At 37.1% G+C, this 12,801-nt stretch overlaps 1 protein-coding gene across 33 annotated transcripts in view; it reads left to right on the top strand.

The window, feature by feature from the left end:
- SNX14 (sorting nexin 14) overlaps window positions 1-12,801 on the top strand; it is a 102,297-nt gene that overhangs the window by 33,580 nt on the left and 55,916 nt on the right. For 20 of the 33 annotated variants that reach the window (XM_054556831.2, XM_054556832.2, XM_024247876.3 and 17 more), the window contains 2 exon segments: window positions 3,824-3,867; window positions 5,986-6,073. The exons of 10 other annotated variants lie outside the window; for them this stretch is intronic. In XM_054556831.2, coding sequence (XP_054412806.1) covers window positions 3,824-3,867; window positions 5,986-6,073 — 132 coding nt within the window. 33 annotated transcript variants of the gene reach the window in all.

Below are 12,801 nucleotides of genomic sequence, written 5' to 3'. Positions count from 1 at the left end.
TTAAAATTTGGCATTTTTTTCTTTGCTTCTCTAAGGCCTTTTTTTTTTTTTGAGATGGAGTCTTGCTCTGCCACCCAGGCCGGAGTGCAGTGGCACGATCTCACCTCACTGCAACCTCTGCCTCCCGGGTTCAAGTGATTCTCCTGCCTCAGCCTCCCGAGTAGCTGGGACTACAGGCATGCACCACCACGCCTGGCTAATTTTTTTTCTTTTGTCTTTTTAGTAGAGACGGGGTTTCATGTGTTAGCCAGGATGTGGTCTCGATCTCCTGACCTTGTGATCCACCCACGTCGGCCTCCCAAAGTGCTGGATTTACAGGCGTGAGCCACTGTGCCGGGCCTCTAAGGCCTTTTTCATCTTCAAGATACTCTGATTTAAGACTTCTGTCTAATATGGTAGCTCCTAGCCACGTGTTAAGTATTAATAAACACTTGAAATGTGCTAGTCCAGGTTGACATGTGTTCTGTGTATAAAATAGTGGATTTTGAAGATTTCGTAAGAAGACTTAGTAAGAAAAGACTCAGAAAAAAGGAATGTAAAGTTTCTTTTTTTTTTGAGACGGAATCTCGCTCTGTCAACCAGGCTGGGGTGCAGTGGCATAATCTTGCGTCACTGCAACCTCCGCCTCTCGAGTTAAAACGATTCTCTTGCCTCAGCCTCCCAAGTAGCTGGGACTACAAGCACACACCACCACGCCCAGCTAATTTTTGTATTTTTAGTAGAGACAGGGTTTCACCATATTGGCCAGGCTGGTCTCGAACTCCTGGCCTTGTGATCCACCTGCCTCGACCTCCCAAAGTGTTGGTAGTATGGGAGTCAGCCACTGCGCCTGGACAAGTATCTCATTTTTTATATTGATTACATGTTGAAATGATAATATTTTGGATGTGTTGGGTTAAATAAAATATAAAATTAATTTCACCTGTTTCTTTTTACGTTGTAAAAAATGTAGCTACTAGAAAATTTAAAATTAATGGGTGATTTACGTTATATTTCTGTTGGAGAGTGCGAAGTTGAGGTCTGTTGAAGAAAACTTCTAACAAGAGTATTATTTGTGTCTTTGACATGTCATTCATTCATAAAAATGAAAGGACTTGTATAAAACCCTTGGTCCAGTACCTGGCACATACTGGTGCTCAGTAAATATTAGCTGTCACATTTAAAAACATATTTTGATATCTTATAGGTAGGAACTGGGCTAGGCCGTAGTGATTAAAAGTGAAGATATGGTCCCTTTCTACCAGGAACTTTAGTCTAGAAGTGGAGGCAGGCATATAAACAGGTAATCACAATATAATTTAATGCAGGCAATAATGGAAAAAAATTAAGGTATATAGAATTAGTATAGAGGAGAAGTTCATAACTATTGAGAGGGCAATCAGATCGGAGAACTAGAGGTTTGCCAGACTAATAGTGTGTGAAAGGGTATTTCAGGATTTGAGTAGAGCTTTCAAAAGGAAAGAGAGGCTTGAAACAAGGTGGGATGTTCAGCAAACTGGAGAGTAAAATGTGAGGGAGGATGTGGGCAATGAGGAAACAATATTCTAGTAGCTAATATTTAATGATTTACTTACTGTATGTTAGGCATTGTGCTAAGCTCATTCTTTATTTCATGTAATCTACATATAACCTATGAAGTGGGTACTAGTATTGATAATTTTACCAAAGGTAAATGAAATTTAGAATTTTAATAATTTTCTCAAGTTTCATATTTGGTTGATTATAGAACTCAATAAAAAACTCAGGTCTGGTTAAGTTCTTAATCAGGATTTTATATGGTCCTTTAGAAATGAGACCTATCAAATGACTTTAAGGGCTATGCTGATGGAGCTTAGATTAATTGATTCTGGAAGTCAGTGATTTTCTTGAATTTTCAGATGTGACTTATAGGGTATACTGGGAGTGAAAAGGAAGTGATGTAGCTGCTGCATGCCAGCAGGTCCCCTTCAAAATCAGTGCAATTTATACCTTTCTTATTTTCATATATTCAGGTTTGATATATTGAGGATTTCATGCAAGAGGATGATGTGGTCAAATGTATGTTTTAGGTTACTTTGGCAACTCTATTTAGGATGGAGGGGAGTGAGCTTGGAGGCAGGGAGTTGAGAGGCCATTGATGCAATATAAGGGGTAAGAAAATGAGTACCAGCCGGGCGTGTTGGCTCACGCCTGTAATCCCAGCACTTTGGGAGGCCAAGGTGGGCAGATCACCTAAGGTCGGGAGTTCGAGACCAGCCTGACCAACATGGAGAAACCCCATCTCTAGTAAAAATGCAAAATTAGCCAGTCGTGGTGGCACATGCCTATAATCCCAGCTACTCGGGAGGCTGAGGCAGAATTGCTTGAACCCTGGAGGCGGAGGTTGAGGTGAGCCAAGATTGTGCTGTTGCACTCCAGCCTGGGCAACAAGAGCGAAACTCCACTTCAAAAAAAAAAAAAAAAGAAAAGCACTACTTAGGATATAAAATCAGTAGGACTTGGTGATTGGCTGGATGTGGGAAATGAAGAACAAATGTTTAACGATAACTCGTTCTAGTCTGTTCTCTCTGTCCTATTCATTGTTATCCCTGTTTATATGTATTTTCATTTCCCAACACATATAAACAATGCTTAGTTTTTGTACTAAAACATCTAAATTATTGTTCCCTTAATATTTAAACTAGAGAATTCACAACCTTTGTTATTGCTGCCAGAGAAAATATATGATCTAATTTTGGAAGCATTAGATTAGATATGTCGTTTTGTTCCCTCCCTACTGCATTTGTAAGTTACTGCCCAATGTTGCAACTCCTTGTAAAAATTATGACATACTGCCACACCCAAATCCAAGAAATGGAAGATTTAACACCCAGGGTTTGTTTTATTTTGTTTTGTTACTTTTTCACTTAAATAACTTATGTACTGATTTGAGTGTACAGGTAAAATTTTCGCAAAGCGAACATATCTGTGTAACCAGCATTCAGATCAGGAAACAAAACATTACCAGCATCCCAGAACTCCCCTTTGTGTTCCCCTCTAGCCACTATACTCCCTTCAGAGGTAACCACTAACACCTAATTTTGACCCCTTACATAAATCTTAGCTGCTTATTTCTTCACTGTATTCTGAAAATAATGACTTACAAAGTTAGGAATGGAAAGGACTAACTTGCTCTGTTTCTTCTTTCCATAGCACGTTTTTGGTTCAGTTAAGCTTCAGAGTCAGAAACAATTTATTTAACTTTTTGTTTGATTATGGGAATATTTAGAAATATGTGTATGTCATTCTAATAATAACTTCTCCTATTTGTGGAATTTTTATGATTTTCCAAGTGTTTTCTCATATGTTTTCTTTGATCCTCATTCACATAAGGTTGAAATACACATTTTGTCATGTGAAAGTATTATATTACTGTCATTATTTGTTTTTTGTTTTTTTGAGACAGAGTCTCACTCTGTCGCCCAGGCTGGTGTGCAGTGGCAACATCTTGGCTCACTATAACCTCTGCCTCTCAGGCTCAAGCGATACTCCTGCCTCAGCCCCCCCAAATAGCTGGGACTACAGGTACATGCCACTACACCCAGCTTATTGTTGTGTTTTTTGTAGATAAAGGGTTTCATCATGTTACCCAGGCTGGTCTCAAACTCGTGAGCTCAAGCCATCCACCTGCCTTGACCTCCCAAAGTGCTGGGATTACAGGTGTGAGCCACTGCTCCCGGCCTACTGTCACTATTTGTGATAATAAAATTGTTTCTTGATAGTGTTACATATTACCAAATAGTACCATTTATTTTCCAAAAACTAATTAATTTTATTTTTCTTTAAAAAATAATTGTTTATGCAGGTTCTTGAATTAGTGTTGGAAAACTTTGTTTATCCGTGGTACAGGTAGGTTCTTTCTGTAAGATCTTTTTTCTTTGATACAGTGAATACTATTAAGTTAAGCATGCTAATGACATGTTTTTCACGTAGACCAGGATTTCTCAACTTTGTCATTGTTGACCCTTTAGCCAAAATAATTATTTGTTGTGGGGGCAGTACTGTGCGTTACATGATAATTAGCACCCCTGACCTCTCCCATTAGATACTAGTAGCAGACATCTCTGCCACCAGTTGAGACCAATAAAAATGTCTTCAGAGGTTGCCAGATATGACCTGGAAGGCATAATGGGCCCTAGTTAAGAACCACTGATGTAGGCATCAGTCAATTAATAATTTGGTGATAGTAAAGAGGAAGAAAACTTAGGCTGTGTTTTGAAAGAAAAGTAACTTGTAGAATTCCTTATCACTCCTAAATGTAGTAATTTAATAATTTTGTATACAGGTTTCACATTTGAAATAATTCTACCTTTTGGAGGGGAATCTGTATTCACATATTTCATTAAATTGAAAGATAGCTTCAGTCCTTTTCCTGGAGAATTAATGGTTTTTTTTCCCCAAGTACCTTTGTTTTTGGTGTATGCCATGTATGTACAAGAGCCTTGTGCTTTTGAAGATACAGAAAATACTTTAGATTTGACAGAAATCTATTTTGAAATTAGATCCAACTTATATCATTTAATAAATACATATTTTCTTAAATAAGCGTCATGTGTTTAATATATATTTGAACACTTGCACCTCCATGGCTTATACATATGATGTTTAATGACATCTACCCTGATTTTATATTGATTCAGTATATTTTGAATTTTCTTTTCTTTCTTTCTTTTTTTTTTTTTTTTCTTTGAGGTGGAGTCGTGCTCTGTTGCCTCGGCTGGAGTGCAGTGGCGCGACCTCAGCTCACTGCAACCTCCACCTCCCAGGTTCAAGCAATCCTCCCACCTCAGCCTCCCAAGAAGCTGGGATTACAGGTGTGCACCACTATGCTTGGCTAATTTTTGTATTTTTAGTAGAGATGGGGTTTCCCCATGTTGGTCAGGCTGGTCTCAAACTCCCGACTTCAAGTGATCCACCCACCTCGGCCTCCCAAAGTGTTGGGATTATAGGTGTGAGCCACCATGCCTGGCCGAATTTCTAATTAAAAAAAAAAAAATGCTACTGGTTGAATTCACCCAGAGTGTTTAAGACAAATTTAATATCGTTTCTATGCCATATTTTCCTGGAGAGCTGTGTAAATTTACATTTGATTCTGCCTTAAATATCTGGCATTTGCCATTTAATTAAAGCTCATGGTGAGGCCTTTTGTAAAATGAATTCTTTTGTGAAGACTCCCTTATCTTTTCCCATCTCTCATTACGACACTTTCGACATAAAATCTAGTTGTATTTCTAAGTGTGAAAGTATATTTTCTTCTCAGTTGTAGCTATTGATGCTGTAATATCCCCTTCTTTAGGGTTAACAGTGGGAAGCATGGTTGATAGAATTATCTTTCCTATTCTGCCAAGGAAGTTAACAATACCGTCTTTGAGTTCAAGATATCATCCTTCTTTCTTTTCTTGCCTTTAATTAGGGAAGTGTTCTAATTCTAGGGCCCTCCAAACATCAGGAAAATGAAAGTAACTCCTCAGTTGAAGGTTGTCAGAATTTCTGTATTACAAAATGTCTGAGTTTCAATTCATTCAATTTCTTTTTCAAATAGAGCACACCTTTTTTTGTTTTAACTTTTAGAATTTATTTTATAAGTATTTTAAATTATTTAAAAATTTTGTATTAATTCTTTTGCTTCTCCAAAATTATTCATTGTTTTATTTCTTTGAACTTTCTTTGATGTTGCTTAGAACATGATCTCAGTATTATAAAAATAAGACTATGTAGTCATGTATGTCTGCAAGGAAATATGTGTTACAATTTAGTTAATAGTGATTATGTCTTGATGCTAGAATTATGGTAGATGTTTGTTTTATTTTTTGTACATGTCTTTTGTTCTGCAATGAAATGTATTCTTTGTAAATGAAAAAAGAAAAGTAGCTTAAGTAAACAGAAAAGGAAAATTTTCCCTTGGATTGTAGAAGGTGAAACTGTATTTCTCTGAACTTCTGAATATTTGTTTTCTCCTTATTGAAGGGATGTGACAGATGATGAATCCTTTGTTGATGAACTGAGAATAACATTACGGTTTTTTGCTTCTGTCCTAATAAGAAGGATTCACAAGGTATATATTTTTAATGAGAAATTTGGGAATTTGGGGCTTTATCATTTAATGAAAGATTTAAAACAATTTTTTGTGAGTAGATGGAAAGTGTACATATTTGTGGGGTACATGAGATACTTTGATACAGGCATGTAGTAAGTAATAATCACATCATGGAAAATGGGGTATGTATCCCTCAAGCATTTATCATTTATGTTACAAACAGTCCAATTATACTCTTTTAGTTACTTTTAAATGTACAATTAAATTTTTGATTACACTCACCCTGCTCTATCAAATATTAGGTCTTATTCTTTCTAAGTGTATCTTTTAGGAGATTATTTTAAACATTATTTATTTATTTATTTTTTTTTTTTAGACAGTTTTGCTCTGTTGCCCAGGCTGGAGTGCAGTGGCATGATCTCGGCTCACTGCAACCTCCGCCTCCCAGGTTCAAGTGATTCTCCTGCCTCAGCCTCTCGAGTAGCTGGGACTACAGGAGCATGCCACCATGCCCGGCTAATTTTTTGTATTTTTAGTAGAGACAGGGTTTCACCATGTTAGCCAGGATGGTCTCGATCTCCTGACATTGTGATCCGCCCACCTCGGCCTCCCAAAGTGCTAGGATTACAGGTGTGAGCCACCGCGCCCGGCCTTAAACCTTATTTTTACTTTCTCCTATACCGTGTGTATTTGTTTTGTCTTCATTTTTTTAGGTTAAAAAGTTAGTGAATAATTTTTGATCTGTTGATCAGTTTTGCTTTCTTTCATTTTAATGCTTAGTTATCTTGGTTTGTAGAAATTAGAAATGAAAAGACAGCTATAGAAAAAAGTCACGTTCTGGCCATCAGAGAAATGCAAATCAAAACCACAATGAGGTACCATCTCACACCAGTTAGAATGGCAGTCATTTTGTCAGGCAACAACAGGTGCTGGAGAGGATATGGAGAAATAGAAACACTTTTACACTGTTGGTGGGACTGTAAACTAGTTCAACCATTGTGGAAGACAGTGGCGATTCCTCAAGGATCTAGAACTAGAAATACCATTTCACACAGCCATCCCATTACTGGGCATATACCCAAAGGATTATAAATCATGCTGCTATAAAGACACATGCACACGTATGTTTATTGCGGCACTATTCACAATAGCAAAGACTTGGAACCAACCCAAATGTCCATCAATGATAGACTGGATTAAGAAAATGTGGCACATATACACCATGGAATACTATGCAGCCATAAAAAAGGATGAGTTCATGTCATTTGTAGGGACATGGATGAAGCTGGAAACCATCATTCTCAGCAAACTGTCGCAAGAACAGATAATCAAACACCGCATGTTCTCACTCATAGGTGGGAATTGAAGAATGAGAACATTTGGACACAGGGTGGGGAACATCACACACTGGGCCCTGTCATGGGGTGGGGGGAGTGGGGAGGGATAGTATTAGGAGATATACCTAATGTAAATGACGAGTTAATGAGTGCAGCACACCAACATGGCACATGTATACATATGTAACAAACCTGCACGTTGTGCACATGTACCCTAGAACTTAAAGTATAATAATAATTAAAAAAAAAAAGAAAAAAGTCATGTTCCGGTTAGATGGATTTATTGAGTAAACGGCAATGATTATGATCTACTTTAAAAAATATTTTTCTCAGCCAGGCGCGGTGGCTCATGCCTGTAATCCCGGCACTTTGAGAGGCCTAGGTGGGCGGACCACTTGAGGTCAGGAGTTCAAGACCAGCCTGGCCAACATGGTGAAACTCCGTCTCTACTAAAAACACAAAAAATTAGCCAGGCATGGGGGCGGGCATCTGTAATACCAGCTACTCAGGAGGCCGAGGCAGGAGAATTGCTTTAACCTGGGAGGTGGAGGTTGTAGTGAGCTGAGATTGTGCCATTGCATTCCAGCCTGGGCAACAAGAGCGAAACTCTATCTCAAAAAAGCAAAAAAACAAATATTTTCCTCGAGCTATATTTTGTGCATATTTGGATCATTGCCTATATATATTTGTAGTATATTGTCTGTAGACACACACACTTTTCTACTGCTTTGTCAGTTCAGTATTGACATATTGAACATATTGAGAATGTATTAATATATAATATCTCTGCCACTAGTAATAAAATAAAGATTAATCTTGTTAAATTACTCTATACCTATTTGAGAAATGAACAATATAGTCAACTGCTAGAGAAAAGATATGCAAAAAATGTACAGTAGTTCACAAAAGATACAAAATGACCAATGAACACTTGAAAGTATGTTGTCTCACAGCAAATAAATATGTTTTTAATGAGATATTATTCTTTTACTTATCAGACTGGGAAAGGTAAAAAAAGAGTGTTAATATCTAGTAATGGTTAGGTATAGAAAACAAGTTCAAATTCAAATTGGTATAATTCTCACATCTGAGGGCAGTTTGGTAATCTTTATCAAGAGTTAAAAAAATCTATACTCCAGGCCGTGCGCTGTGGCTCATGCCTGTAATCCGAGGTGGCTGAGATGGGCGGATCACTGGAGGTCGGGAGTTTGAGATTAGCCTGGCCAACATGGTGAAACCTCATCTCTACTAAAAATACAAAGAAATTAGCCTGGCGTAATCGTGCGCACCTGTAATCCCAGCTACTTGAGAGGCTGAGGCAGGAGAATCGCTTGAACCTGGGCGGCGGAAATTGCAGTGAGCCAAGATCGCGCCACTGCACTTCAAGTGCTTGGGCAACAGAGTGAGACTCTATCTCAAAAAAAAAAAAAAAAAACAAACAAAAAAAAAACCCAAAAAGTATGTTCAAAGATTTATTGCAGTATAATTTATAAAAAGTAAAACTGAAAAGAAAAATTGATGTCTACTAAGATTGTTAGTTGAGTAAATATAATACATCCTAATTATAGAATTCTACACGGCCATGAACAATCATTTTGTAGAATAATACTTATTTTCAAGGGAAAATATTTATCTTAAATAGTCAAGTAAAGGGGATGCTTATATGCTACTGGTGGGAATGCAAATGAGTTCAGCCACTGTGGAAAGCAGTTTGGAGATTTCTAAAAGAACTTAGAACAGAATTCAAAGGAATATAAATTGTAGACATGGAATAAACCTAGACACCCAGCAGTAGTGGACTGGATAAAGAAAATGTGGTACATGTACTCCATGTAATACCACACAGCCATAAAAAAGAATGAAATCATGTTCTTTGCAGCAACATGGATGTAGCTGGTCCTAAGTGAATTAACACAGGAACATAAAATCAAATATTGCATGTTCTCATTTATAAGTAGGAGCTAAACATTGGGTACACATGGACATAAAGAAGGAAGCAATAGACATGGTGACGTACTTGAGGGTGGAGAGTGGGAGGAGGATTAGGATCAAAAAACTACTTATGGGTACTGTGCTCATTACTTGGGTGATGAAATAATTTGTACACCAAACCCCCATGACATGCAATTTACTCATGTAATGAGCCTGCACATGTACTTCTGAACCTAACATAAAAGTTAGAAAGAAAAAGGAAAAAAAAAAAGAAAAACAGTCAAGTGAACAGGCTGGAAACTAATATGTGTGGTATTTTTCCACTTTGAAAACAAAGTTCATATATTAAAGCTTGTTAATACATATATTAAGGACATATACCTCCTTATCACTGTTAACTCTTAGTGTGGTGGTGGGCTGATGCTGATTTTTTTTTCCATGCACTTCTTTATATTTGTCTTTTTCTATTGCATGTAGCTTTTGTCACTTTTGAAAATAGTTGATAAACAGTCATCACATTGTTTAACAGACAGTCTAGGGTAATTGACTCATAATATTTAAGTGGAATGAAAGAGTAAGAAATATCAATTGGTTGATGACAAACCATTTAAATTATACTTTGGAATAAGTAAAAATTGATTTATCAAAGTTAATTTTGATTGCCATATTACGATTACGATTAGCTAATAAACGTTAGTTAATTGAACAATTCTTCTATGTTAAACTTTTCTTTTTTTTTTTTTTTTTTGAGACAGGGTTTCACTTTATTGCCCAGACTGGAGTGCAGTGGTGTGATCTCAGCTCACTACAACCTCTGCCTTCCAGCCTCAAGCGATTCTCCTACCTCAGCCTCCCAAGTAGCTGGGATTACAGGCTTATAGGCATGTGCCACTACTGCCTCAACTAATTTTTTTTGTATTTTTAGTAGAGACGGGGTTTCACCATGTTGGCCAGGCTGGTCTCGAACTCCTGACCTCAAATGATTCACCTGCTTCAGCTTCCCAAAGTGCTGGGATTACAGATGTGAGCCACCGTGCCAGCCTTTTTTTTTTTTTTTTTTAAAAAGATGGAGTCTCGCTGTGTCACCCAGGCTGGAGTGCAGTGGTGCCATCTTGGCTCACTGCAATCTCCACCTCCCAGGTTCAAGCGATTCTCCTGCCTCAGCCTCTGGAGTAGCTAGGATTACAGGTGCCCGCCACCATGCCTGGCTAATTTTTGTATTTTTAGTAGAGACAGAGTTTCACTATGTTGGCCAGCCTGGTCTCGAACTCCTGACTTCAAGTGATTCACCCGCCTCGGTCTCCCAAAGTGCTGGGATTACAGGTGTGAGCCACTGTGCCAGGCCTATGTTAGGCTTTGGACTAGCTTAGTGGATTCTAAATTAATAGCACCTCATACTTGGAGTGTTTTATAGCTATATATGTATTTTGTTAATAGTTTTATTGAGATATAATTTACATACCATGTAATTCACCCATTTGAAGTATATGATTTGATGGTTTTTAGCATATTCAGTTGTACAACCATCCCCATAGTCAATTTTAGAACATTTTCATCACCCAGAAAGAGACCTTGTACCCTCTAGCCATAAACATCATCTCTTCTCTCCCTTCATCCATAGCCAACCACAAATCTACTTTGTATATCTATGGATTTGGATGTCTATTCTGAACATTTCATATACATGGAATCATACAATATGTAGCCCTTTGTGACTGGCTTCTTTTACTCAGCATAATGTTCTCAAGGTTTATCCATGTTATGTTGTAGCATGTATCAATATTTCATTCTTTTTATGGCTAATATTCCATTGCGTGAATGTACTACATTTTGTTTATCCATTCATCAGTTGATGGATATTTGTATTGTTTCTACCTTTTGTCTGTTATGTACCTGTTAGCATTTGTATACAAGTTTTTTTTTGTCGGATATATATTTTCACTTATCTTGGATATGTACATAGGAGTACAATTGCTGGATCAAATGGTAACTCTATGTCTAACACTTTGAGTAACTGCCAGACTATTTTCCAAAGTGGCTCCACCATTTACATTCCCATCAGCAGTGTATGAGGATCTCAATTTCTCCACATCCTTGCCAGAACTATTTATAATCTCACTCTTTTATTCTAACCATCCTAGTATATGTGACATGATATTCCATGGTGGCTTTGAATTGCATATCCCTGATGCCAATAATGTTGAGAACTTTTATGCTTATTTGCCATTTGTCTGCCTTCTTTGAAGAAATGTCCGTTCAAATTCCTTACCTGCATTTTAACTGGGTTATTTTTTTATTACTGAGTTGTAAAAGTTACTTATGTGGATACACGTCCTTTATCAGATAAATGATTCGCAAAATATTTTCTTCAATTTTCTGAATTATACTATGGCTCCTATTTTATCTGCATCACTATCCTGGAAGATAAATGGGTCATTATTATATTCGTTTTATAGAAAGGTATTAACTTTGTCAAAGTGTTAGCAAATGTTAATGGGCAGAAGATTAGGCCTTGGTCATCTTATTCCTTCTACAATGTTCTGTTCATGATTCCGTTGCCTGCATAATGTAAATTGGAAGTTTGGGAATAATGAAAACAAAGAATCATTTAGGGTCTACAATTTTTTAAAAATCAAAGTTTAGTGACAAACCCATTATTTTACCATTTTAATTCTGACCTGAATTCCCTAAAGTGGAACTTAGAAATAAAAATCTTACTGAGTATTCTCAGAAGACAAGATTTTACAAAATGTTTGAAAACTATAACATCTTGTTTATTTGATAAATATGAGAGTAATTTATAAGCGAGTACCAAGTGGCCAAGGGCAAATGAAGAGTGATGTTATTTTCAATGAGGTATAATACTAGCAAAAATATCCCCTCTTGCTGAACGTGTTTGATCTGGGTTTTATCAGCAAATCATTAAAATTTGGGGGTTTATGATCCATCATACCTACTAGATTTATCACCCTGGGATTTTGTTCCCTTAATACAGAATTTAAAAAGAATTGAAAAATTAACACTGTTGTGATGGAATTTTCTCATGCCTTTGATAAAGGAAATAAATAATGTATTAAGTTTTATAGTGGAAGACAGGCCTGTTGAAGTCTAATAAATGTGCTTTTTGTTGATTTATTTATAATTTATTTTTAGGTTTTTTTTTTTTTCCTGTTTTCTGTGTGTGCATATAAGCCCTCAGCCCTCCCTCACTAACCTACCATGATCACTGCAGCTTCTAGCCTTTAGGTTGAAAAATCTTGGTGGGGAATGATGAAACTTAATTTTATTCTAAAATAGGGTGTTTCCATATATCTTGAAACCAGGATTCATGCTGGGCATGGTGGCTAATGCCTTTAATCCCAGCACTTGGGGAGGCTGTTGGGAGGCTATGGGTGGATTACTTGAGTCCAGGTGTTGGAGACCAGCCTGGGCAACATGGCGAAACCCCGTCTCTACTAAAAGCTACAAAAAAATTAG

This window comes from Pongo abelii, chromosome 5, assembly GCF_028885655.2.
Source record: "Pongo abelii isolate AG06213 chromosome 5, NHGRI_mPonAbe1-v2.0_pri, whole genome shotgun sequence".
Classification (NCBI taxonomy): domain Eukaryota; kingdom Metazoa; phylum Chordata; class Mammalia; order Primates; family Hominidae; genus Pongo; species Pongo abelii.
Note: the sequence above shows the minus strand (reverse complement) of the source record. Positions and strands in the feature narration are given on the sequence as shown.